We start from the raw sequence: 27,081 nt of genomic DNA, 5'->3' as shown, positions 1-27,081 counted from the left end.
GAAGAGATTATGGGGGAAAATTATAACAATAAATTTTCTAAACATACACCTTGATTATGCTTCGATTTTTTGGAAGGGTAGAGGGTGAGAGAGGGGGTTAGAAAGAAGGCTGGGATTGCTAAAAGCTTGCCGGCTAAATGGCACCATAAAATAGGTTCCCTGCTCTTTTGCCTGCAGAGAGAAGGCATGCCTGGAGGTGTGATTCCCCCCACCCGCCCCCTCCCTAAATGGGGGAAATGAATTGTGTAATTTATTGCAAACGTGCACACAGTGAGATTAGATCAGCATATCCCATCAAAGGAACAACAATCAATCAGCCTATAGTTAACAGCTTGAAACACATAAACCAAGGCACCTAATGGCTTTCCAATTTAACAGATTGATAGACTTATCCAGTCCTAAGGGATGAATTAAGAAAACCGGGTACTTTCACACAGGCACAGGCACTTTTGACAGAACCTTTTACCCCTCTAGTTTACTTACAATCTTTACTTCTGAGTATAGAGATAAGGTTAACCTGGAATTTAAGACAAAGTTAGTTTTCCCTCTTTTTTCTCCCCCTTTCTATTTGAGAAAGCACAGCAGAGCTGATTTGTTATTCAGATGAGGCGGGAGTGGAAGTGTGTCAGATGTGGAGAATGGGCTCATTTTAATGACCTGATTATCGTGGGTCATTTGGAACTGTGAAATCAAGGGAGCTATTGAAAGCCACTTAACAATATCTAAATGTGGCCCGGGCGACCCACTCAACCAAGGATGTAGTTTTTTAAAAAAGGAACTTGTTTGTCTCATATCTTATTAACCACGTAATTAATTGATTGCAAAATATGGTAAAAGATTAGTTAGACATTTTGTGAAATTTGCTGCTTTACATTCTTGCTGAGAGTTCATTAAAAAAGCATTTATACAACACTTGTGTGTCTGTATGAGAACACAGAGAAAAAGCTAGGCTGGCTTTCTCCAAAGGTTAACCCCCCCCCCCCCCCCCCCCCCCCCCAAAATTCGTAGAGCAGATTTCATTGAAAATCCTCAACACTTAAAAAGAAAAAGGAAATTTGTGAGAGTGTGTATAATTCAGTAAAAGTTATTTGTTAACTGCTGCATGAGGCTTCAGTAATTTTTGCTATTTCCTGACTAGACATAGTTTGATCTCCAGTAAAACTAATTAGCTGCAGCTTCAGTTCAATTCACTTTTATTTACATTTTATATTTTATTTACATACCGAATCACAACAACAGTCATTTCAAGCTCCTCAACATGTTTTATATTGCAATACTATAATAGAGAGAAAACTCCAACAGTCAAACTGACCTCATTTGAGCAACCACTTGGCGACAGTGGGAAGAAAAAACTCCCTTTTAACACGAAGAAACATTCAACAGAACCAGGCTCAGGGAGGGGTAGCCATTTGCCGACCGGTTGGGGGTGAGGGGATGAAGACGGGTCAAGATCAAGATACACACTTTGGAGGAGAGCCAGAGATGAATAATAACTAAGCATTAAATGCACAGACGTGTAAACACATAGTGAGGGGAAAAGAAACACTAACTAACGACTGATTCACTGTTACTTAATCCAGGCCTAACTACAAGCTTTATCAGAAAAGAAGGCTTTAAGCCTAATCTTGAAAGTAGAGAGGGTGTCCATCTCCCAAATCCAAACTGGGAGCTGGTTCTACAGCAGAGGGAAGACTCTGCTTCCCATTCTACTTTTAAATACTCTATTGGAACCACAAGTAAACCAGTAGTCAGGGACTGCTCTGTTGGGATCATCTATCCATTCGCTTATCCTTTTTCAGGGTCACGGGGAGTGCTGGAGCCTATCCCAGCTGTCATATGGCAAGAGGCGAGATGCACCCTGGACAGATCGCTAGTCTGTCACAGGGCTAACACACAGAGACAGACAACCATTTGCGCTCACATTCACACCTATGGGCAATTTGGATTAATCAATCCCCACAAACTTGACTGCATGTCTTTGGACGGTGGGAGGAAGCCGGAGTATCTGGAGGGAACACAAACACGGGGAGAACATGCAAACTCCACACAGAAAGACCCCAGCCTGATGGTGGAATTGAACTCAGGACCTTCTTGCTGTGCAGCGGCAGTGCTAACCACCGCCTTTTGGGATCGTCTAGTATTATTCTTTCGTCAAGATAAGATGGGGCTGATTATTCAAGACTTTGAATGTAAGGAGAAGGATTTGCTTCTTGCTCCAGCTTCACATGTAATCTAAAAAATGTTTTAAAAAGACATTTGGAGCAGGATATGCCAAACTTTTCCAATTTATACAGGCACTGGGAGGTTATGGGGCATTTTGTACACATAGTCTGCCTGATGACTATATGTTCAGCAACTTTGTAATATTAGTAGACCAAGTGAGTAGTTCAGCAGATACTAGAGCAAACCTTTACTGCAAAATCTTAACTGAACCAATTGTACTGAGTTATCCTTGTAATTTACTGAATGAGTAGCTTTCTGGAAGTCTGTCTGAATCAGTGGCTTAATTCAAAAAGCCTACCTCTACAATGAGCATCAGATAGCAGAGACATATGCAGATAAGGTTAACTGGCTGTACTGTCCTCTAAAGAGCTTGGCTACACACCCAGAGAACTTGTGTAATGCACTGTCAGCGTCACCATATTATCTTGTCCCCATCCACAGAGACAGCTGATCTCTCTGTGTCACTGCATAATTGAAGAGTTGTTGGTATCAAGGATGTGATCCTGACAGGGATGAGAAAGTGTCACCTTAGACCTCGACAAGCAGAGCAGCGGAACCACCTCAAGTGAGCCCAGAAACACAGACAGAGTGCACTCACAGGCCAGACATAGCTGACTATCTCCCCACGACTTCAGTCAGACTGCCACAGAAGCCAGTGGCCCGTAAGAAATACATGTAACTGATGTGTGCGCTCCAGTGTAATGAGAGAGACCGCCGCATTAAAGACTCACCAGTGCTTCTTCGTAGAATTAAGGAGGCACTTCAGAAAATGGATTGAGATTCAGCTCATGGGTTGGGAATGAGCCAAAATTGATTACTGATGGATCAATAAATTGGGTAATGAATAAAAGCCCATTACTAACCAATCAAAACTAACAGCAGTTTAACTGCCTCTTTGTCTCTGCTTTTCCATCAGCTCTAGTGGAAAACCTGCAGCTCTCTGACACATAGGGGGATGGATGCTCCAAAACTGAAGAGGATAACTGGGGAAATAACAAAAACAGAACAGGAGCAAGACTATTAAACTCAACGAAAATCTCACTTTTCCAGGTCAAAGAACAAAAAAACGTGTTTTTCTACTAGACACTAATGCTCATATCTTCCCTGTGGGCGAAGCTTTGCTGACCCTCTTGGTTGGTTTGTGAGTATAGCAAGGAGTATATGATCACGAACAGGGCTCAAATACAAATTCCCCCTCCCCATAACAGACAGTAATTGGCGTTTGTTTGCTCTCTCTTCTCCTTCTCTTGTCATGTTTTGGTAACAAGTGCTATTGCTGTCAACTGATTAGTATGTGTCCTCTGCCTCTTACAGCAGCTTTCAGGACTGCCTAATGACAGGTAATTTCAACAAAGACAAGAGAGGCCTGCACATACACATATATGAATTTGAACATATGCAGAGTAAGTTTATGTACTATGTGGACACCCTTGTCTTTTGCTACAAAAGGACCTCGTTTAATGTTTGGATTTACATTAGAAATACATAAATACATAAATAAATACATTTGAAGATGAAAAAAAGTATAACATATAAGTTAACTTAGTTACTCATTATAACACTTTTTTGTTTTCTGCACTCAGTTTGAGTCTCAAAGGGTTTGTTTTACTTTCATGTGTTGTTGTATGGGCTAATTTTCAAAATAAAATACATTTTGAGGAAGAATTTAATAAGAATAAGAAGAGTTTTAAGTGGGTATAAAATATTTTTGCTTTATTTAAAAGGTTGATAAGTAAGGGCTTTAGTGTCTATACAAATAAAGACATATATATAGTACATATACAGATAAATCATATAATGTAGATAATAGAATTTTGCATTTGTCCTATACCAATCGTTAATGGGCCTCTCAAAATTGCTCTCTTCATATGTCAAGTATTCAGACCAAGCCTTGACAACTCTATCTTCCTCACATCTTAACACATGCCAAAGTCCTCAGGGCACCCAGGAAAATTAACCATTTAATAGCAATAAATAACAGAGTCTGACTCAAGGGGACTTCAAATCACTTTCTCTGTTAGGCACATACACACAATGAGTAGCCTCACATAGCTGCTTAACACCAAAAAATTCAATCAAATGTTTTATGACTGAGATAGAAGAGCATATGTAACACATTTTTTTTCCTCCATTTATGCAGACAACAACACAAGACATGTTTATAATACGCACTGTATTGCTAAATTGTGCACTCTGTTGTTTGGTTGGGAGGCATAAAAGCAAATCGACAACAAGAAAAAAAGCTGTTGATATACAAAGCTTACTTTCATGTAACTGCACAAATTTATTTAAATACTTGGGCAGAAATCACACTTCAATTATACATATAAATGTTTTATTTTTATTTGTATTATTACATGCATTTTTGTCATCAATGAATGCATCAGAAATATAAAATATTAAAAGACAGGGAATTATGTGAACTTTTCAGATGTTTAAATAGATTTTGTTAATAACTGTTGTATAAATTCACATAAATGAAAGCAAATTTTTCTTTTTGTATTTTTTATTTTAGTATTTGTGTATTTACATAAGTAAACGATAACGCTTGCGTCAACATTCGTTGGCCTGAAGGAATTGCGTAACCTGTTTGTTGAATCTGTGCTATTTCAGGCTCTTGGCTGAGCACTCCCACATTGATCCTTTTTTTCAGTTACAAATATATATTTCTTACTTCTTTCCTTTTTCCCTCTTTGACAGTGTATGCAGTCATTACGCCTTGTATCAGTCAAAATGGAACATTGATTATTTGTAAAAACATAAGTGCAAATCAAATCAACAGTGCATAGGGAGAACTGCCTACCTGTGCACACGCTGGAAAAAGGGGGCAGTTATTGACCAATTGATTTGATGTGAAGGAGGGGCATTCTTTTTCCCCACAGTGGAAAAACCTTGACTGTAAGGCTAGCAATCACTCCACCACCTTACCTCCAACTACAACCACCTCTAATACCCAACTGTGTCCTCAATCTCCCATCTAATGGGCCCAAGTATGCAACTTTTCCGTCAGCACGTTATGTATTTGGCTTTCTATTTCACTTTAATAGGGGAGAAATTGGCAACATATTCTTTTACAGCCCCCTGGCACCATTAGAAAGCCTGCTGTCATTTGGATTATTTATGAAAAACTATTTCATGCTTACTTACATTTGCCGCTTATTTTCCCCCAGTGTGACCTGCAGCAGATTTAGTTCCATTTTGAAAGCCTTAAAGCCAATTCTTTATGTCTGCAGGTCAGCCTTCTCGATTGAGTCGAGATTGAAATACCAGTGTGTAGTGGGAAAGGTATGGCAAGAGGAAACCAATAGTCTTTTATTGTGTAGGGGGCTATAGCAAAGAGAAAAGGAAGGGGGATACTGAAGGAGGTGAAACGATAGAGGGGTAAGAGTGGGGGGGGGGGGGGGGGGGGATTTAGGCAGATATAGAATTGGAGGCACCTGCAGAAATAAGAGGCAATGCAATGGTGAAAGCTGAGGAATGAATGCCACACAAACACCAAGCTGCTCTGCTCTGCTCTGGAGCAGCAAAGACAACAAAGACCGGACAAGAACTGAGTCAGCAAACTGAAGAAAGTAAAACCAGAAAAGACATAAAAAGAAAGTGGTCTTAAATCTCTGGGTTTTTATACTTCATCCAAAAACATGTCAAATACCATTCCAAGCACAGTGTTTTACAAGGTCTACAATGATAAACTTTACCGGGGCGTTTTGTTTGTGTTTTTCTCCCCCGTGTTTCTGTAATCTGTACTCATATTCTTGTCTATACAAGAAAATTGGTAATCTTTGTTTTTCAACATATCAAATGAATCAAAATAAACTTCCCCACTAAGGAGCTCGACAGGGCAGGACAAAGCAGTCACACTCTCCTTAGGAGCATGCATCTATACTCATAATCCCATACTGTATGAGATGGGGTCTTTCACTCCCCATTGAGCACAGGCGTGCACACACACACACACACTTTTGATCTGGGCTTGGCCTGGGCTTTATACAGCGACCTTAATAAACTGCGGTGTGGCTGAGCAGGTTTGTCACTGTCACAGGTAAATTATGTAATTAATGAGGGTGTAGTGGATTGGATAGGAGCTGGGGTGTTAGATTTTAAACACCTCTCCAGCTGACTGCGTTTGGGGAGGCCCAGCTGGACACAGCCAGCAGATCGATACGGGGTCAGGGGTCAGTCAACCCTCCTATTATGGCCAAGGTAGCTCCCATCATCATCTGGCTAACGATGCCTGGAGGAGGTCCAGTGATGGAGTCACTGCAGAGAGCAGCTTTTGGAGCATCAAACTGAGAATGGTTTGGTTTCAACTTCCTGCCTACGAGATTTGTTAGCACTGTTAAAAAAACTTCACCATGTTTGGCAAGTTTCATGTTATGTTACTAAGAAGTAGCAGGAATAATTATGTTTGCGTAGTGAATGCAGTTTCCTTTATGTTAAATGTGTTATGTGAGAAAATATGAGGGATTTTTTTTATGTGCTTGACACAGAAAAACTACAATATTGGTAAAAATAAAATAAAATAAAAGACCATAGTGTTTGCCATCTATTGAATCATGGGATCCTTGTCTTTCTGAAAATAGTTTACTAATATTTTTTTTTAATTTCATTTTATTTTATTTTAGATGAATGTTCGCGTTCCCCACTATTAAAGAATTTTGAGAGTTTTTCCTCTTCCATGCTTCACTGTGCTACCAAATTTATCTTTGTGGTTTTTGTGTAATCTTGTGTAATCTTGCTGAATAACCACACATGAAGCACTGAATATGTACCACCGCCGTGGGGCAAAAGACAGTCCCATCAGCCCATTAGCCTCTGGCTAATGTCAGAAAAGAACAAAGTAAACAGCAGGGGATCATGGGAAACTGGTCAGACTGGTTTAATCAATAATTTTAAGCCTATTGACTCTGCTCATTACGTTACACTTTTTGTAATGATGAATATTGTCAAAGCTAGTGGCTGTAAATTAAAATTAAGTGAACCTCTTTCCTCTTATCTTGACATCTTTACTGTTTTTCTAGTTTTAAATTATAAATATATTAAAATTACCCTCAAATTGGATTTGTTTCTGAAACAAATAACATTTCCTTTATTTCAAAGTGTTCTGTTGAACTTTGATATTGTCTGTTTAATCTGTTCGGTTTTGTATAGGATGTCAGTTGTTACATAACACACATGAGTGCAACTCCTTCAGTCCTTTTTCTTTGCCTTTAAGCCAATGAACAACTTCAAGAAGTAAAGTTTTGTACACTAATTATTTTCAAGTATGTATCAACTATGTATCTTTGTGAGATTTAAAAAATAAAAGCATATCACAGATCTGCCTTCAAACGGCTGAAGCCGATTTTATAATCTAGGATGTCCGCTCCTATTAGAGATGTCCATTTCAAAGCTCTACACAGCAGAGATAAGGAAGCAGCTCTAAGCCAGTCACACAAACATTAAAACTCAGTTGATATTTTAAGTGTCCCTCACCTTTCTGGGATCTTTGGGGTTTTTATCCTGTAGGTGCCCGAAGGAATACTGTGGCCAGTTTTGTTCGTGACGTTGATACATTATTAATATTACAGGGGAGCATGGGAAATCGTTTCTGGCCAGATTGCATTTGATCAATATCCTCAAAGGGCAGAAGCCTCATTAATCTAAAACTTCCTTCACATTAGCACAACTGTCCAATTCAGACAACTCTTTACTCAAACTCAATAGCCACTCAGATCCAGGAATACTGGGACCTGCTTTGTTAACAACTTGATATCGATAAATAACAGAGCATTATTCAGGTTTGGGTTTGTTTTTGGTTTTTTGGACAACAGAAATGGGTGAAAAAAAATATTTCTCCTAGGTTTATGTATTTATACACTCAGAATTAAAAAGAGGACAATTTTTCTTGTTATGTCTTATTTTTCATTACACTGGGACTTTGTGTTCTACTTAAAGAGATGGTAGGGGGAATTTATTCATATTCTGTGCTACCTTACAATAATAAATTAGTAAGAAGTTGTTTCATAGCATTAAGACATGATAAATGAAACGGGTAAATGACATGAATATAGTATTTTCAAAGAAAATGTAAAAAATAGCATCAATGTAATTTGAGAGGTAAAACCAACAAAAGTGAACATAAATACTAAAAGTCAAACTGAAATCATGTAACTGCCAATTGAAAGAAGAATAATCAAACTCCTTTTTCATATCAGATAATCTTTTAAGTAGTTTCTAGAGCGAACATGCAGGATATGCTGCGTGACTAGTTCACTAACTGTCGTTGAGCTTTTGATGACTAATCAGGTCAAACAAGCAATATGAAAACTTTACTTTGAGTTATAGGAAACATTAATGTTCAATTTTAAATACAGCAAAATTAATTCATATCCTAATTACTTTAGAAAACAATTAGCAGACTAATTGCTAAAGACATTGGTTAACTGAAGTCTCTTTTTAAGCAGTGTATCACGCATGCTGAGAGTTGACGCTCTGTGTTCCCCATAGGTATTTAAGGATGTGCCAGTGGATGCACTATATTATCTTCCTATGGACAGGCTAATCCATTATCAGTCTTCTTGCAGCAAGAGTGAAACGCTCGTATTAGGGCAACTGTGCGTTCAGAGGCATCATTCAGGACAATGAGCTATAGCAAGAGAGTGACAAGGTAGAAAAATGTCCCCACTTTTCAGGCTGTACAAATGACGTTTGGCCACGATAACTCACAACTGGACACTTCATTTCAAGTTGGGAGCTAGCTGGCCAGTCAAAAGCTATTATACCATCTTCTTTATTTGTGGTCCACGGTTTTGGTAGTGGGACCATCAAATAAATACTGCTAAAATGCCACTTCAGTCAAAAATATTGGCCAATTCTTTCTCGTTCGTGACTGGGTCCGGATGACAACCTGTTTCTGATGGTATAAACCTTTAAGAGTGAGGTGGTGGGTATGATGGCATCCATCATACTCAGCAACACCATGAGTTAGTGCTGGATACATATGCAAGTGAATGAGACTGACCAATGCTGCCAGTCCCTTGCAGCCTTTCTTTGAGCACAACAGTCAAATGAATTGATTACCAATTTATCATTGGGGGAATTGCTTGCTTAGAGGAATAATCACTCAGCGATAAAGAAGAAATGGCTATGAATACATTTCAAGGATGACAATCTTTGAGGAGTAATAGTATAATTTGTCACTTGTGACAGTCTATTTGATTGTTCTGGATATTTCAGCTCGGTGGAATATTGGACAGAATCACTCCAGTTTGTGAGATTTGGGCTAAGATGTGTGTGAATTTGTCGAGAGGTGCTTTAATACGGTAATAAGGGAGTCAGAAGAACACGCTTAGACTTCCTAAGGTGGCAGCGGCTTTATCACGCATCACCTCATAAAGTCCCATCATATCTGTTCGCCACTATTATCAAATGGGTGTTTAGTGTGCTTTTGTGTGCCTGTGTGTGGGTGTGTGAAAGAGAGAACACCAGAATGAGTGAACGGCCTCAATTGTGTCCGCGAGCTGTGGGTGATGACATTAAAACACAAAAGGATCGGCACAAAACGTGAGTTGATCCCAGCTCAAGGCGAAAATACTGTAGGATCACAAAGATTTTTGAGGTTTTGTAAGAAAAATAAGCCCATCCTCCCCACTGAACTGAAACATTTCTCTTTTTGTTCATATTCTCTCCTGCAGCCCAGGCAGCTATGGTCAAACTTGGGTCAATAAAGTGTCTGTCTGTCCATTGAGTTGCCACATCTATCATAAGATGAAAGTTTGTCTTTAAAGGAGAGATAGAATTCAGTGAGGAGAAAGTGGGACCTTTCTGTGAGGCATGCAGGAAATTAATCAAGGAAATGGGGTTTTTGGTGTGCCTATATCAAATCTAATCTATCCTTTGTCCACATGTAGCTAGCTCCAAGCCTCACCAATCAAGAGCGACACGCTGGTTTTATGAAAAGCCACTTGTTCCCTGCATAATTGGGGGGTCTCACTGCTGAGTTAAATGGGCGGTGGAGGTGGAGGGAGAGGCAGTCTTGTTTGCCCATGTAAAGTGTGATCCAGATAATAGCATTCTCATCAAAGGCGGCAATTACATTCATTACAACAGCGCAAGGCGCGCCTGCAAGGAAATTAAGTGGTGAGAGGAAAGAAAAGCTTAATATATACCTCCTTTATCCTATCCCCCACCTCTTAGTTCTTTTTCAAATGCTCCACGTGGAGCAGGAGACCTCAAGAAAGAAACAGTCTCAGTAGAAGAAGAATAAATCTCGTCAAAGTCCCCCTTCACCTTTCTCCCTCCAAGAGGCTCCCGTCTACCGTTACTATGGCTGCACTTGTCTAGGATTAAAAAGCTTTTCCAGAAGGGTGATCTCTAATGCAGCTCTTACACAAGCCCAACAAATGACACCAAGTCTTAAAAAACTGGTCAAGGCCTTCTCTAAATTAAATTCCAATTTCTTTCAGGAGAGGAAGAGCAAATTAATTGTCCCGTGTGGCATTAAACCACAAACAGCCTGTAAATCAAGCGGTTAAGAGGAGAAGGGAACCTTTTCATTCAGGCCTTTTAAATGTGAATCAGAGTAAGTGGATAACACTGTAGCCTTCTCAAAGGCAGGTGTTATCCCAGCGCAAATTTTACATGTGGCAGACTGTGTATATTCAAACTCACTCATATAAATTAGATTAGTCATGTAAAGGCTTTGAGTTCAAGTCAGACCTTTAGAAAATGTTAAGTATATGAGTGATTGTGATTCAAATAGACCAAAATTTTGATGTAGAATCCATGTGTCTGTTTGTACAATGTTTGACAGTAAGCTTCAACACATCCTTTTACATAGGAAAGTCATATAAAATCACATACCATGTGTAAATGTAAGTCCAAATAAACTCTATTAGAGTAGCACCTGCTGTCAGTCTTATAATACATTGCTCACTGTTGAGCATTGCATTAATGCAAAATTAAGTTTGAACCTTAAGTATTTTTAGACTTAATAAATTACACCTTCAAAGTGAAAGGCCTCATTGGTTCTAACTTTAGGAAATGTTTAGCAGGAAGTACAACACAAGATTATTGCTTCACTAATTGATATGGCAGGAATTAAAAACAAAACTACTGAAACAAATGAGAGCACAGAGAAGTGCGCACTTTGTCTTTTGGTGGCGACAAATCATTGTGGCTGCGTGTAAATTATTCAACAGGATCAGGCCCCAGAGGAAACCTGAGCATAATTAAATTGCAATAAAATAACATTAGTGTGGACAGGCTGTTAGAAGGTGATGTAATTGGCTGCTCCGGTGGTCATGGTTCAACTGATGAGGTCGACTGTCATGTCTTCCGCTGGTCCTGTTCGTGCTGTCCCTGGGACTGGGAGCTGACGCACACTGTAGGGTACTGTACACTGAGCTTCCCGTGCCTGGGCACAGCTTTGAGCTGTAATCTGCGTAAACATGGCGAATAAAATGAACTCTGGACTTGTGAAGATTACTGTGTTTGCTTTGTATGTTGCGTCACGTGGAGTACTTTTGTTTAAAAACTGCATGCGGTTAAATGAGAATGGAAAGAACTTATTTCACCACTGAGGCATGTGCACCACCTAGTGTCCAAATTGTTAAACTGTATTTACATGTTTCCAGGCAATAGCACATGCAACCAAATGCACATCAAAAACCATTATATTATCGTGTTTAAATACTCTTACTTCTCTAAAGTGACTCACAGACACACCATACTCCTTATAAAGAATACAGTACTGAGTAACTCATGTTACAAAGGGTTCACCAGCAACAGGTTTACATTACTGCTGCAGTACTAATGGCCTGACAGTAGTTTCAACATGGTAAAAGGATACAGTGGTCTCACTCTACTTTGGTCATTTATTATCTTCTCTTCAGTGGTTCTTCTACAACTTTGACACAAATGGGAGAATGTGATCTTCATTAGGCGCGTACTAGTAAATTATTGATTGTGATGAAACATGAATGAGTCGATAGCTTTTGACAGTATTGCAGTTGCTGTGCCTCATTTGCCTCTTGCGCATAACTGCAAGATGTACATGTGAAAATATGCTTTGACATGGATTTGAATGGACAGGCTATCTTTTAACTTTTTTTTAGCTTATGGCAAGAGATGGGTGATTCATATCAACATGACAGTGTGCTTGAATAACAACTGTACTGGTAAATAACAACACAATTATAGGATTTCTTTTTTTTTTAAATCCTAAGCATTTTTAAGTAGCTATCAAGATATCTAAAACAAGATTTTATAGTACTGTGCAAAAGCCTTCAGCTACCTCCAGTTTCTTTGTATTTGTCTTCCAAGTTTCCAGACTTGAATGAGTAATACTTTTTTTTTGTTTAAGCCACCTAACTGACCTATGAGTCATTCATAAAAATCCATTTACCTCAAGGGATAATACAGTATTGGGTCTTCACATAACAGACAACTTTAGGTACTTACTACCAGCACAGTGTTAAAAACATATAATTTGTTTCTATTTTTTTAGTTGAATCAATCAAAATGCCAAAGATAACACAGTTTGAAAAGCATAAGGTCATTTCCTGGCATATCTTAACATGGTGTGTGTCCTTCAAAAGCAAGGGTCTCCAGCCATCTGTAAAATATGCTAGAGGTTCTGTCATGGTTTGGGGCTGCATTTAAGCCAGTGGTCTGGAGCATCTTCTCAAAATTGATGGAATTATGAATACAGTGGCATCAAATTTTAATCCAGCTTTCAATGTAATTTAGAAAAAGTATGATTGGCAATGGATTAATTTCTTGGCATAACAATAATTCAAAACACGCTGATAGTGCAGTAAAAGAATACACTGAGAAGCAACATTTCCAGCTTACTTCGTTTTTCTAAGTTAAATGACTCAAATAAATTGAGTTGATCAGCTTTTTGAATAAAAAGTACTGGTAACTTACTTAAATTGAGTTCTAATAACAAATTGTTAAAATTTGAGTTCAGTCTACTTAATATTTTTAATTAAACTCAATATTAGATTTTACAGTGTATCTACATAGAAAAAACACACACATGCACAAAAGAACACTTTCAGTCATGGTTTGGCCTCCCCAGAGCCTGAACCTCAATATTACTGAAGCAGTGTAGGATGATCTTGATAGAGAATGGAACAAAAGGCAAGCAAGCTCGAAAGAAAGACTTTTAATGTCTTTTAAGAAGTCTGGAGAACTATTCCTGGAGACTACTTAAAGAAACTACAAGAGAGCTGGTCTAAGAAAGTTCAAGCTATGGTGAAGAAAGAAGTTAGTCATACCAAATATTGACTTTCAAGATCGTTAGAATTGTACAAACTCTGTTTTTTCCTTATATACTCAAATTCCGTCTATGTTTGCTCTTAATTCAGTAAATTGCTGAACATATTTCACATTTTCCTAGGAATTCTCAGAGAGCCAGAATCATACTGCACGTCACGTCAAACCGTAAGCTGTTTTCTCCTAAAAAAAAAAAAAAGTACAACTAGCTCGACAAGAAGCTACGGTGGCCTCTTGTATCTGTAACTAACATATCACGCGTTCCTGGGTTTGTTAGAGCTTTATTCGTAGGAACTCTCGTTTTACACCGTAGCTGTGGCAGGAGGGTTTTTGCGGACGAACACAGAGTGAACTTTAACCCTGGTAAAATGGGCTATTGTTTTGATTTAGTAGGCTTCTTTTTCGTGTGAATAATTACTAGTTTGTCGACAGAGGGAAACATTTAATCGCTCCGGTATTATTGAGGATCTAGTTAAGCGTAAATGATGACCAGAAATCCGGGGTAGCTCTTTAACAGAGATGCTTTCTTCAAGATAAGCTAAAGTTAGCTTTTCGGCTAATGTAGCGTAGCGTAGCTTTGGTAACAACATCGCGAAGATGAGGAGCACCGTGTAGGACAGACGGAGCAGACGTCGGAAAGCGGCGATTTCCTGCTTGTCAATCATATTATCCCAGGGTTATCCTGTCTGTGTGTCTGGATTACCACAAAACAGAATTTCAGATCAAACCCATCGAAACATTTAAGTCGTTGTTTTAGCTTTGAAGAGGTGGGTGTGCTTCTTTTAAAATCCGCTAGCTGATGATGGTCATGCTTTGACTTTTTCAAATCCGGTTGTTTTCCTGTAATCTTTTACTTAAACAGTTCAGAAAATTGTTCTTCCGACCTCGCGTGTCTTCGTCTTTGCTGGTCAGTAACACGTGTCTGAACGTCTTTTTAGTGTTGGACCTTTGCATCACTCGCACATTCTTTCGATGGGGGAGGAAAAACCGGACACGCTGGACTTTGTGAAGGATTTTCAGGAGTATCTGAGCCAGCAGACTCAACATGTCAACATGATATCAGGCTCTGTCAGCGGCGTCAAGGAGGCGGATGAGCTGCCAGCAGGTAACAAGAAGCTGTGTTTGTAACGCTCTATTAATTTTGTGTGCTTTGTGGTGAAGTTTGAATCAGGATGAGTCCATCTCAAATCCCCGTAGGCCTTCTGCTCGACCATCTCAGATATGCCTAAAAACCTTATGGTTCAAGGATTGGACATATACAATTATTGCTGTGAAATTTTAGCTTCATTTATTAAATAGTTTTGAAGATTTTTTTTTTTATATGGCCGACTGACAAGAAAATCACAAAGATTAAAAAAATTAAATTAAATTTTTACTTCTAGTTTGAGCAAATATGACAGGTACTACAAAAGATTTAAAAAAAATACCAGTAGATGTTACTGTCCATGTAGAACAAAATCTTTGCATTTCCAGATGGTGCTGTATAACTGACAAGGTAATTTTGTTGAATTATTTTGATATTAATTTTTTTTTTCAAGACCTACCGCACAAGGACAAGTCCTTCCATTCAGGTGAAGTTTAAATTGTATCAACTCAGCAAGTACCAGTGTAAAATCTGTAAAACAACTATGAGGGATTAGTAATTGATTTCACGTAAGTAGTGCAAAGCCAAGATGCTGTTGACACTGGAAGTCCAATACAAGACCCTAACCCCCTACCCCATCCCAAACCCTAAAACTGCCACAACTGCTGCAGGCAAGCAGGGGTCAGGAAGTTATTGTTATTTTGTATGTATGTATTTATTTATTTTTGGTCTATGTAAAAAATCATTTTAATTTTCCTATAAGCAGACTGCAGTCAGAATGGACTGGATCACCCCTCAGTGGACATGTCATTGGAGGACAACTCAGGGATCCTGGTAGATGGTTTCGAGAGGACCTATGATGGCAAGCTCAAGTGCCGCTACTGCAACTATGCTACCAGAGGCACAGCACGGCTCATTGAACACATTCGAATTCACACAGGTAAGATTAAAACGGCTAATCTCCAGGAGGTAACACTGATGAGATTTTGGTGCTCAGCTTGTTTTCTTTTGAACAGGAGAGAAACCTCACCGCTGCCACCTCTGCCCATTTGCTTCGGCCTACGAGCGTCACCTGGAGGCCCACATGAGATCGCACACTGGCGAGAAGCCTTACAAGTGTGAGCTGTGCTCATTCCGCTGCAGCGATCGTAGCAACTTGTCACACCATCGCCGGAGACGTCACAAACTCCTGCCAATGAAAGGCGCCCGCTCACTGTCCCATAAGAAGATGCTGAGTGTTTTACAGAAAAAAGCCAGTTCATTGGGCTATGGCCGCAGGCTCCTTATCAATTTCAGCCCCCCTTCTATGGTGGTGCACAAGGCTGACAATGTGAACGACTTCTCCCATGAGTTGCCCCACTTACGTCAGGAAACCTATGATAATCAAAGTCGAGCAGGCGAGGACGCTCTCTCCGCAAACCAAAATCACCATCACCATGATATGGTCGTGGATAACCCCCTGAACCAGTTGTCTACTCTGGCAGGCCAGTTGGCCAGTCTCCCCTCAGAGTCCCAGCCCCAGACTCAGCCTTCGATGTCTCCAGGAGCAGAGTCTATCATTGATGAGAAGCCATTCCTCATCCAGCAGCCACACCCTGCCACGGCTCCTGTTGCTGTGACAGCCAATATGGCCCATGCTTCTTCCTCATCCCCAATCCCCCCAGAACCCCGGGCTCCTCCCCACAGTAATTGCAGTCCTGGAGCGGGACCGTGCAGCGAGCACAGTGGGCGCACCAGCACCCCTAGTATCTCCAACAGCCAGCCCAGTACGCCAGCTCCCGGCCTGTCCGCCCCACTTCAGGACCCCCACATGCTGCATCACTGCCAGCACTGTGATATCTACTTCCCTGACAACATCCTCTACACCATTCACATGGGCTGCCATGGCTACGAGAACCCATTCCAGTGCAACATCTGCGGCCACAAGTGCAAGAGCAAGTACGACTTTGCCTGCCACTTTGCACGCGGGCAACACAAGTAATGGATGAATGAGGAAAACTTTAAAAGAACTTTTAATGGACCCCTATGTTTTATTATTTCTATAGTAATATTATTTATTTATCTTTCATTTGGCCTTTATGTAGCCTTGTCTTTGAAAGTTGTACTTAAACAGGAAAATAGCAACATTCAGATGAATTTTGTATAGTTAAAGGTGCCCATTCAAGTGTATTACAAAGGGATGGTCAGTGTTTTTAACAGGTTGAGAATTTATTTGTGACAGCAGTTGCAGTGACATTCACCTACTGTCATTGATCAGGAAAAAGCTTGACTATGTAGTGAAATGTAAGACACTTTATTCAAGGCTACTAAATTTACCATGTTGGTTTCAATCTTCTTTTTCCTTTGGTATAAAAAAGAAAAAGAACTTTGCTCAAAGTGGACCTTTCCCCCACAGGCAAACGGATCAGATTTTTTCTACAAGGTAAAACCAGTGACTGCTGAATGAATAACTTTCAGCTATTTGGCAGTTTCTTGTAGATGATCTTTTAATGTTGCATTTGGGAATGGAACAGGTGAAACGCTGCAAGAATGAGGCAACATAGGATTTTGAAATTGATACCCTGGGTGTATCCTGCAAAAAATCCCAGCTCCCATCCCAGTGACGTTGACCTTAAGTTCAAGGTCAGACGTCAAGTTTCAAAACTTGAAATTGATGCCATAGAGGCATCTTACAGGATGAGGGGTAACACTGACAGCGCCCAGTGTTCAGTGTTGTATTCACTGAAATCTCTGTAAACAGTACTGCATAATATTTGCTTGCTTGCCAAGAGAGTGAAAGAGGGAAGGTCTACTAGAATATCAAATTTGCATTAACAACATGTCCCTTTCCCAAAATTAGAAAGTTGTAAAAAAAAAAAAAAGAAACTCCACACAAATAAATTCTCAATACTCCTGGAGCTTTAACCAAGTATTGCTCTAATATTACTAACTCAGGAGTGACACTGTTGGCCTTGAGGTATCTTTGTTAAGCCGCCTTGTAGAAATTATTTCAGTGCTTGGTGCATTTTTACAATTTCTTTGCAGTGCCTGATATAGTCACTTTCTTGAGTAGATAGAAAGGACTGTTACTTTGAAGATGAATAGATTTATTGTTACACTAGCCTCTTCTTATTGTAACCAACAGACCCAGAACCTTAGGAAAAAAAAGTTTGGCCATTGTAGTTTTCTATGGTAGCCATGATTTATTTTTGATTTTTTGCCAAAATTCTGCTACATGAATGCTGCTAACTAACGTAAGAATCAGTGCCAGCTGTACTATAAAGATGGCATTGAGAGTAAAATCTGGCCAAACTGTGTATCACTGGTTTTTGGTCAGCCAGCTAAGTTGTCAACCTAGACCATATTTGAAGTTGTTGTTTTGAAGTTCCTCCAGAGAGTGCCGTTTCCCGAAATCCATCCTAGTAGCTCCACTTACTTTGTCAGAAGGGTTTTGTGGACCCTTTTAATTGCATCATGTCACTTTCTGACCTTTCGATATTGTATGAAGTCACTTTAATATCCAGTATCTCCATGTTTAGGACAGAATTACAAAGTCTTGTGTGTCATGTGAACACATTCAGAATGGCCACGTAGCACTGGGTTGCCACGTTTTAGCCTCTGTGTTTACACACGCTGAGATTTCCAATTCATCATATTGATCCCAGTGATTTTTCTGAATATTTACTGAGTATTGTATTCTGAATGGTTGGATAGATGTTCAGTGTCGAGCAAAACCGTGCCGCAGTTAAGACTGCTCCTTTAGCGAGATTGTCCTGTGTCTTGGGTACTGTTGTCTGTTGCTTAGCAACATGTGTGAAGAACATAGTTATCTGTTTTTAAGACCACCTTGTTACCTTACTTACCAGTAATGGGGGCATCCAGTAATGACTGCCTTATGTTCTCTCATTGTGTCGTAGGTTCGTAGGTAATCGTGAATGTTTAAGCCTTCTGGCGGTGACATCCCTCTGGGATGGTGAATCATTGTGAGATGGATTAATCTAACTAATTTATAAGTAAAGTGTTTTCTAACTGAGTTGTGGTATGTCTTCTTGTTTTTGTTTCGTTTTTTGTTTGTTTTGTTTTCAAGAACAAAAATCAACCACTGTCCTTTTATTACAGGATGATGACAGTTGACATAATGAACAAAAACACATATTGTCTTTTGATGATGCCTTTATTCATGTAATGCAAGAAAAGGAAAAAAAAGAAAGGGTGGATAATATTCAGTGTTAGAGTGAAGGTGTGAAGAAGAGGGAGAGAAGTGGAGAAGATTTAAGTTTCTTTCTGCTCATCATTCGCATCTTCCTTTTTCTCAGGGTCTAGAAAAAAAAAAAAAAAGTAAGTAATAGTCAGATACTTTGTTCACTTTTTGTTCTTCTAGCACAAGAATTCAAAACAAAGTACAAAGTCGCACTTACCTAAAAGGTGAATGGGACCCACAACCAGAGTTTCACTCTCATGTTCAGACCCCACGTCTCTGGCCACTCGTTTGGTGCATCCGCGGCGGCAGCGGGAGTTGTAGTCGGAGGCTGGACATATTAGGACCTTGCACTGGAGGTACACGTCTTCTGTGGCCCGCAAGAACTGGAAGGCCTTAAAAGTGAAACGAGCAAACGGGCTGGTGCCAGTAGTGTAGGCATAGTAGGTGTTATCTATTGGACAACTGAGAATGATAAAGAAAGAGATGTTACTGGAAAATACACGCATTACTGGTTTGTTTTTTGCTTACAAAAAGAGACCATTATTTAGATAAAGTGGTGGAACAATTAATTTATTATAAAATAATGTCCTTTTATGAGATCATTGTATCTTTTAAATTGTATCTGTGAAATCCTAATGTTTAAAGTAACCATAGCTGGAGTATAAGCTACAGATATCTCAAAAGCATACTAAATTATAGTGCTTATTAAATATTGTACTTTTTTCAGTTATTTTCACTGGGAGTTTTAGTATTTACAACACAAATCCCTTTGTTCTTATTGTGGACAAAAACCAGTGTAGTTAGCGAATTAAACTGACCCGTGGAGGGCACTCATTATCTTACCCATTGCGAACCAAGTAGTAGGGTCTTGACTGGAAATCAAAGGCTGATGGTGATGCTATACAGGTGTCAATAAAGAGGACCAGACTGCTGTCACCTCTCCTCATATCGATTTCAATATACAAGTTCTGGTTTAGTGTTATCTCATATGGAAATTGAGTCACCTGAGCGTGAAAGAAAATTATCAGCATCATATAACTATAACGATAGGAGTTTTCTCTCTAGTCAAACCTTCACTGCCCAAACACACCTGATAGTAGAAGCTGCTGGATTGGTAGAAAACCATGCTGGTATTGTATCTGCCTGTGCCCGTTATGGTGGTGTTCTCTAGTTCACGGACCTCGTATAAAATCTGAGATACCGAGTCTTCCTCCATTCGGCAGTTGACGTTTAGCTTAAAGTTAGACTGGCGTGTGATCTCGCCGTAGTTGGAGTTGTAGGCACGAAGACTGTTTGTGTACACAATTTTGCCATTCTCAAACTGTTCAGGGAAGAAGATCAGTTGTTTTGAAAATTATAAAATACTGCTGTTAATGGGTTTTTTTTTTTTGTTGTTTTTAGAAAGTTTTGGGGTTCCTACCTCTCTTGTGTTGCCACAAGTGTTGAGAGGAAAACTGAAGACCACATTGTAATAGGAAATCTGGGGTCTGCAGTGTGGGTCGTTCAGGTACAGGCTGTGACCATCATAACCCAAACTGTTCAAGTAAGACTTCTCAATCACGATGTTCATGTTGTCTGAGGAGCAGTCCACTCGACCTGACAGCATGTTGTTAACAAGATTGGTACAGCAGCTTGAATTTTTTTCAGGGTTTGTCGGTCCTACATTTTGGTTCTTATTGAATTATTATTCAGCCACTTTTTACAGTATGAAAAATGGTACAGATATGCATGATGTTTTAAAAAAGAAAAACGATATAATCAAAGAAGCAGAGGCCAAAATAGCCCGACTTTTACTTCCTAATAAGCGTACCTGAGCTTGGTGTCAAAGAGCTCGTGAACTCGGCGTTGAAACCTCGACCAACCATAGAACCGTCAGTCCGGAAGACCACAGTCATATAGTTGGAAGTGGAGAAGAAAGTGCTCAGACTGTTGTTGCAGACTTTGCCCAAAAATGGTGAATAAACATATGGCCCATCATAGATTTCAATGTAGTCGCAGGAACAGCAGTTTTCCAGCCTGTGTTTTTTTTTAAACACAATAAAAGCCATAAATTAGAAATTAGCTTAAAAGTTGAAACATAGATCTAGATTTTAAAAAAAGAAGATCTGCATGTAACTTCTGTCTTCACATGATTGATCCATCTGTGCCTCACATAACAATGCTGCTCATTTTTCTATTTACTTACTGTAGGAATGTGAATTGCAGGAAGATTCTTTGGTCGTATGCAGCTCTTAGTTGCCACATGCAGTAGGCATTGTCATGATAGTAGCTGGGATAGTTAGGGCTAGAGAAGGTGCCAGAGCCAAACAGATTGCCTCCACATGACCCTGTTGAATGTTAATAAAATAGCAAAAAGTGTCACTGCAATGACCAAAACTGCTCCAGACTAATTCTGCACATCGAGGACCCTACCTGTTGGCTCCCTAGTTGAGACTAAGCAGTAGGCTGTTTAAAGGGAGAAATGAAGGTTTTAGATACTTTCTTTTTAAGTAATATTGCAATAAATGTATGTTGAGATTGCTTGACCAGATACCCACAGTAGTAGTCGTAACAACAGTTTCCATAGTATTCACATGAGCTTGAGCAGGAACAGCTTCCCATGTAACTGCCACAGTTGTATCGACATGAGGGTTGAGCTGAGGGACACAGAAATCATTTCAGTAAGCTTTCTCGCCAGAGGCATTAACAGTTTCTGGTTTTACTCGAGGTCACTGAGGTTTTCGTACCTGTGGTAAAGTCAGGAGACTGGCAGTAATCTAGAAGAAGTGAAGAAAATAATTACAACATTAGATCAAGTTACTTACTGTCAGGAATTTACTTATTTTATGGGCATCATCGTAAGTTGATTTAAATAATACAGCAAATACAGTGAATTTTATAGCCATACACTATACTGTTGAGCAGGAACTGTGATCACCATTTGCAGTGACGTTCTCGTCTGAGCTTTACTTACAGTAGTAGTCATTGCAGCAATTTCCATAGTATTCACAAGAGCTTGAGCAGGAGCAGTTTCCGATGTTCCAGCCACAGTTGTATTGACATGAAGGCTGTTCTGTGGGGAGTAAAAGTGTGTTTGAATAATTGGTGTGTTTAATTTTTTTTTGTCATTCAGTCTGTTGAGAGATTGTCATACCTGTAACAGGCATGGTAGTGGGCATGTCAGTAGACCATTGGCAGTATGCTACATGACAGAGGAAAGAAAATATTTTGACTTTTTGCCAGTTTAACCTTTTCTTACTTATTTAATGTGCTTGTTTAACAAACCGCTTATTCACATTATGTTAATATGAGCACTAATGAATTCGATGGGCTGAACACTTACAGTAGTAGTCATAACAGCAATTTCCATAGTATTCACAAGAGCTTGAGCAGGAGCAGCTTCCCATGCTCCAGCCACAGTTGTATCGACACGAAGGCTGAGCTAGAAAACACATGGGGACATAAGACTACAGGCAAATCATTAAATATCAAACTATTGATTTTTTTAAAAATTAAGTAAGGGTTTGCACCTGTAACATCAGGCCACGTAGTGGTTGATGAGCAGTAATCTATTTGACAGAAAGAAGAAAAGGTTTTCTAAATAAAACATAGTATTTAAATAATTGGGCATTATTGTGGATGTGGGAATTAGATACATAATTCCCACACTCTCCAAAAAATATAACAAAAATTGTTGCTTTGCAGTCTGATGGGGGCAGTTTTAAAATTACAAACACTAATTTTCCCTCCAGCCTGGAGTGCCATTTATTTATCTGGATTGTTCAGTTTTGGAGACGTCCGCTGTGCAGATGTCTCCCTTCTCTTATACAGTATATAATGGAACTAAATGGTAATTGTGTTGTGGTGTGTAAAGCACTAAAATATTTTTGAAAACTCAACAGGAATGTCTCTGTTCAGAAATCAGGACCAGGTTTGTCAAAGAAATATTGTAAAACCTTGTTTTGAGCAGTTTCATGCAGGGACTTTCTTTTCCCCAACATGTCAAAAGGAGCCTGTTGAGGTGATTCTGATCTGGTTTGGATCACTCCTAGTTGCCTATCTTCAGAGGTGTTCTGGGCACGCTGAACTTGGAGGAGACCCCAGGGAATGTGTTGCAAAGATTACATTTCTAATAAGGCCTGGATTCAGGATCCCCCAGGAGGAATTGGAAATTGAGGCTGGGGAGAAGGATGTCTGGAATATCTTGCATTAGCTTGTTGCCACTGCAACCCAAGTTCAGATGAGCACAAACAAGTAAGCAGTTGGTTGTTGTTGTTGTTGGGTTTTTTTGTTTGTTTGTTTGTCTTCTACCAAATTGCAACTACCAAGTATATCATTCTGCAGAAGGAAAAGCAGATCTACCAGGATGCACACACAGACACAAGCAAGTATGGGTCAGTGGATAAAGCTGCTCATAACAAGGTTTGTGCATTATGACCCATTATGCAAGGGTCATAATTTCTGAAAAGAGACATTACGGCTGATCTTTTCCTTTTTTTAAAAAACTATGTTTATTACTCATTTATTTGTCTTTCTTAGCATGACAAGGGAGTTTCATTATATTCAAAACATGACAGACATATCTCCAAAACTGAGCAACCAAAACAATCTAGATGCATACAGTATATCCCACTGAAGGCCAAAGAAAATTGTCTCTTTAAACACAAAGTCACAATGTCATGTGTCATTTTCAGAAAACCATTACACTGGAATCTGACAGACTGTTTGCTCCTGCAAGAGATGGCTGCAGAGACGGTTAACAACGTTGATCTGTAAGACTTGCCACTTACCATAGTAGTCATAGCAACAGTCACCATTGTATTGACAAGAGCTTCTGCATGAACAGCTTCCCAGGTGCATGCCACAGTTGTAACGACATGATGGCTGATCTTGAAAACAGAGAGAGATACAGTATTTAAAAAAATCTATGAGATGGCTTTTACTGAGCTGCTGCTTTAAAAATGTTTCCCCATACAGACTTTTATACCTGTGACTGGATCTCCTGTGCTTGGGCAGTAAGCTGAAACAAAGGAGCAAACCATACAGATTAAAACTCAACAGTTTATCTTTGGCTCCCCCCCACCCCACCCCTTTGTTTTTGAATAAACGTGACTGTTTAATAGGCTGGGTAAGTGTGAGACCGTTGGAAGTGTGGCAGCACACCTGTAGTGCAAGAAAAAATTATTTTCATTGTAAAGTGTGATCATAGTGAGCAGGGCCTCCTTCTGCTGAGCTTTGAAGGACAGAATACTTACAGTAGTAGTCATGACAACAGTTGCCGTAGTATTCACAAGAGCTAGTACAGGAACAGCTTCCCAGGTGTGAGCCACAGTTGTAAAGACATGAGTACAGATCTGGAAGACAACATTTACTTTATAGCTTTTAATCTAATTTTTTTTTTAAACAGCATCTTTACTTAATTCTTTTTATTTACCTGTTGTTGCATCTGTTTCTGGCATATCTGTTACTGTTGTGGATCCGCAGTGATCTGTGGGATAAAGATTTTAAGATCTAGTTTCTTTTATGTTTGTGTGTATCATAACAGGCACGTTGGGTCAGGAAAGAAGAAAAAGAAACATACTCTGATCATGCTGTTTTCAAATATTTGGGTACTATATTTTCTTATTCATGAATTATTTATCGTATTTTGTTTGTATACCTCGTTCCACAAAATAAAGTACAAGTTGCGCAAATTGTCATTAAATACAGGCCCTGAATAAATGCGTTTTGGCACTTTTCAGCATTGCTTACCTTCGTAGTCATAACAACAGTCCCCTCTGTATACACAGCTCGAAGAGCAAGAGCAATATCCAACCTGGTAACCACAGTTGTGAATGCAGGAACCTCCAGCTTCAAGGAGGATAGACAAAAAAGACAAAAAAAATTCCCATTAATTAAAATCTCAAGATTATGATTTTTACTTCTTTTTTGCTTGTTTGTTTTCTTTCACTGACAATAAAATCCACAAATAAACTGTAGACATGGTACCTAACTTTATTTATAAAGGTATCATAACAGGTGTGACTTACACACAACTCTGTAAGAAGCATGAAATCCTGTGTTTCTTACACTGCCATCACTCCTGAAGCGCACAGTCAAATAATAACTGGTGGAATAGAAAGTGTTGTTTTTGGTGTTGTTACATGTCTTTCCCAGAAGCCGGTTTCCAGTACTGGAGCCATCATAGACGTAAACATCATCATATCCACACTCAGTGCTGTGATTAACACAAACCAAGAACACAACTTTGAATTAAAAGTCACCATAATACAACCAAAGTAAAGAGTGATCACACTCATCCTAGGTATGGAAAAATACTTGCTTACTTTACATCTGACAGCTCCAGCTGAATAATTTGATTGCCTGGTCTGATGTACCATATACAGTCAGAATTGTCTGGGTACAGGTTTGGATAGTTGGGGCTGTAAAAACTGCCACTGCTGCCATACAGGTAACCACCACATCCTGAAATAACACAGAGTCATTAAAAAAATCTATTAAATAAATGTTAAAAAGCTAATCAATTAACAATAAGTTTTGTGGACAGTGAGTTTAACATTTTAGTTGTTTGAATGTATAAGATTGTAACTGCTACAGCATAAACAGATATCCAGAACTATAATATTATTTATAAACTTTATATGCATGTGTCATATATATAAATTCTAAAGAAAACAAATTGGCCCAGAATCATGAATGTATTGCACAATTTGCATTTGTTGCATCAGCAACGGGTGCATTGAAAAAAAAAATTGTATGTAGGTGTTGTCTCATTACCTTTAGCAGTAAGTGGCTCTTAGCTGTTTAGCTAGCTGCTCTGACACAGGGAAATCTAGCTGTTAGCCGTAATGTTCGGGTTTCTAAAGCACTTCATAAAAGAGACCAGTGTGGAGGAGAACCTGTTTGAGTCAGGTGACAGGTGGTTCACTGGATCTACTAGCTGGAGTCAGAATCAGCCGATGCTATCAGTGGTTTTTATTCAATAAAATAATCTTTCTCTTCCCAAGTACATCCAACCAGTTTACAACAAAAGAGATTTTTAGCTGGTTCTGTTATTAGTTAGCTATATGAACTAATGTAAGTCAGTTGATTGCAACCAACCAACTCAGGTTCTGTACTGAAAAAGATGGCACTAAACATGTTTTAAAAACTTTAACTTGTAGCACTTATTTCTTAATTCCAGCTACATTGTTACATTTATGTCAGTTTGTGTAAATTAACTGTTTCAGTGTGTAAATTAGCCTTTATACATTTAGCTTTCATGTCCATTTTAAAAAATCTCTCTAATACTCTGTTTTGTTCATGACTGTTATTTGATGTAAACTGTTGACCACAGCGATTAAATGAACAATATTAAGACAGACAAAGACAGTACCATATATCTTTCCTTTTACCTGAATAACCTGGTGTAGTTTCCCAATAATCTCTTGAAGTTTCCCAATAATCTGCTGTAGTCCACCAATAACGAGCAGCGTCGCCACGATCTACACCTGATGGATAATGACATAAAGATAACATCAATTTCAGACTACAAATGCAGCACCGACAAGCCATCAACTTGCAAATGTTGTTGAAAATATCAAATGACAAAATAACAAATTTGCTTGAAAATCCAAAAAGAAAAAAAGCATGATAAGAAACGAATGGAAAGTACCTTGCACCTGATGTGTGATGAGCACACCACAAAGGAACAAGAGAGTCCACATGTTTGTATTCGTTCACCTTCCAATTTGTCAGAGGTACTGAGCATTGCAGCTTATATACTCAGCAGCCGACTCAGACACTTTGTTTTAGCACCTACAAAATTACTGATATCACCAAATGTTTAGTGAGATTACCCATTAATCCTTTCCATGAGAACCACACACTTGTTTAATTGTGTGCAAATATTTTTCAGTCTAGTTTTAGGATATGTTTTAATGTATTTGCTTAAGATATACATGAGAGTTTCAGGAACTTGATAATAAAGCTGAGTTTTTTTCTAATATCAACTTCAATAACATCAGTGTTTGCTGAATAACTGTTATAAAGGTGTAACTATTTTCAAATTTGGATTCTAGGGAAGGAGCTGAGTAAATCTGGAGGGGTTTTCACTGAGAATTTTAAAATGAATTGAAAAATGAGAATTTTAAACAGGGTTTAAGAGATTAAAGTTAAATTGCATTTTTTTTTTTTTTTTTTTTTTTTTTTTGGTTCTTTTGCCATCAGAATTCTTGTCTAAAGGCAAAGAAAGATGCCCAACAAATTTACTTTACCAAATGGACCATCCCGGCCTTGCCATATTGGTCTATTTGATTCACCTTTGTTGTTATTGTTGTTGTTTTATTTTATTTTCACTTACTACACATGGGAT

The 27,081-nt window shown here is 39.0% G+C and overlaps 2 protein-coding genes across 6 annotated transcripts; one reads left to right on the top strand and one right to left on the bottom strand.

Annotated features, from left to right (window-relative positions):
• Positions 1-13,632: 13,632 nt before the first annotated feature.
• On the top strand, positions 13,633-19,311 carry ikzf5 (IKAROS family zinc finger 5). Of its 3 annotated transcripts, none has more exons than XM_086259227.1 (4): positions 13,633-13,848; positions 14,424-14,590; positions 15,333-15,509; positions 15,586-19,311. In XM_086259227.1, exons 2-4 carry the CDS (start codon positions 14,458-14,460, stop codon positions 16,548-16,550), a joined length of 1,275 nt encoding a protein of 424 aa, XP_086115353.1. In that variant the 5' UTR covers positions 13,633-13,848; positions 14,424-14,457; the 3' UTR covers positions 16,551-19,311. The 3 variants fall into 3 exon arrangements, with proteins under 3 accessions (XP_086115353.1, XP_086115352.1, XP_086115355.1); XM_086259226.1 differs by having other exon boundaries at positions 13,636-14,252; positions 15,586-19,310; XM_086259229.1 differs by having other exon boundaries at positions 13,637-14,252; positions 15,336-15,509; positions 15,586-19,310.
• On the bottom strand, positions 18,704-26,446 carry cuzd1.1 (CUB and zona pellucida-like domains 1, tandem duplicate 1). 3 transcript variants are annotated; one of them, XM_086259223.1, is made up of 23 exons: positions 26,383-26,446; positions 26,123-26,218; positions 25,055-25,193; positions 24,758-24,945; positions 24,480-24,578; positions 24,163-24,216; positions 23,984-24,082; positions 23,716-23,748; positions 23,519-23,617; positions 22,259-22,297; positions 22,072-22,170; positions 21,883-21,930; positions 21,703-21,801; positions 21,476-21,505; positions 21,287-21,385; positions 21,162-21,194; positions 20,935-21,076; positions 20,560-20,765; positions 20,170-20,345; positions 19,840-20,070; positions 19,593-19,753; positions 18,967-19,211; positions 18,704-18,867 (listed from the first exon to the last, which is right to left on the bottom strand). In XM_086259223.1, exons 1-23 carry the CDS (start codon positions 26,432-26,434, stop codon positions 18,821-18,823), a joined length of 2,514 nt encoding a protein of 837 aa, XP_086115349.1. In that variant the 5' UTR covers positions 26,435-26,446; the 3' UTR covers positions 18,704-18,820. The 3 variants fall into 3 exon arrangements, with proteins under 3 accessions (XP_086115349.1, XP_086115350.1, XP_086115351.1); XM_086259224.1 differs by lacking the exons at positions 24,163-24,216; positions 24,480-24,578; positions 24,758-24,945; ... (1 more) ...; positions 26,123-26,218; positions 26,383-26,446 and having other exon boundaries at positions 23,892-23,984; XM_086259225.1 differs by lacking the exons at positions 23,984-24,082; positions 24,163-24,216; positions 24,480-24,578; ... (2 more) ...; positions 26,123-26,218; positions 26,383-26,446 and having other exon boundaries at positions 23,716-23,770.
• Positions 26,447-27,081: the final 635 nt, after the last annotated feature.

The sequence above is a fragment of the Aulonocara sp. 'chitande type north' Nkhata Bay genome, linkage group LG13 (genome assembly GCF_057382095.1).
Source record: "Aulonocara sp. 'chitande type north' Nkhata Bay isolate Kocher_YH1m ecotype deep benthic linkage group LG13, A_spYH_male_GT1.1, whole genome shotgun sequence".
NCBI classification, from domain to species: Eukaryota; Metazoa; Chordata; class Actinopteri; order Cichliformes; family Cichlidae; genus Aulonocara; species Aulonocara sp. 'chitande type north' Nkhata Bay.
This window is presented reverse-complemented; position numbering and strand designations above follow the sequence as displayed.

Bases quoted from the DNA above. Each gene is read 5' to 3' on its own strand.
- ikzf5 (XM_086259227.1), top strand. From the start codon at position 14,458: ATGGGGGAGGAAAAACCGGACACGCTGGACTTTGTGAAGGATTTTCAG. The intron at 14,591-15,332 runs GTAACAAGAAGC...TTTTCCTATAAG, and splicing joins GGCGGATGAGCTGCCAGCAG to CAGACTGCAGTCAGAATGGA. The intron at 15,510-15,585 runs GTAAGATTAAAA...TCTTTTGAACAG, and splicing joins ACACATTCGAATTCACACAG to GAGAGAAACCTCACCGCTGC.
- cuzd1.1 (XM_086259223.1), bottom strand. From the start codon at position 26,434: ATGTGGACTCTCTTGTTCCTTTGTGGTGTGCTCATCACACATCAGGTG. The intron at 21,802-21,882 runs GTATGACAATCT...TACTCCCCACAG, and splicing joins CACTACCATGCCTGTTACAG to AACAGCCTTCATGTCAATAC. The intron at 21,195-21,286 runs GTGGGTATCTGG...CCCTTTAAACAG, and splicing joins CTGTTGTTACGACTACTACT to CCTACTGCTTAGTCTCAACT.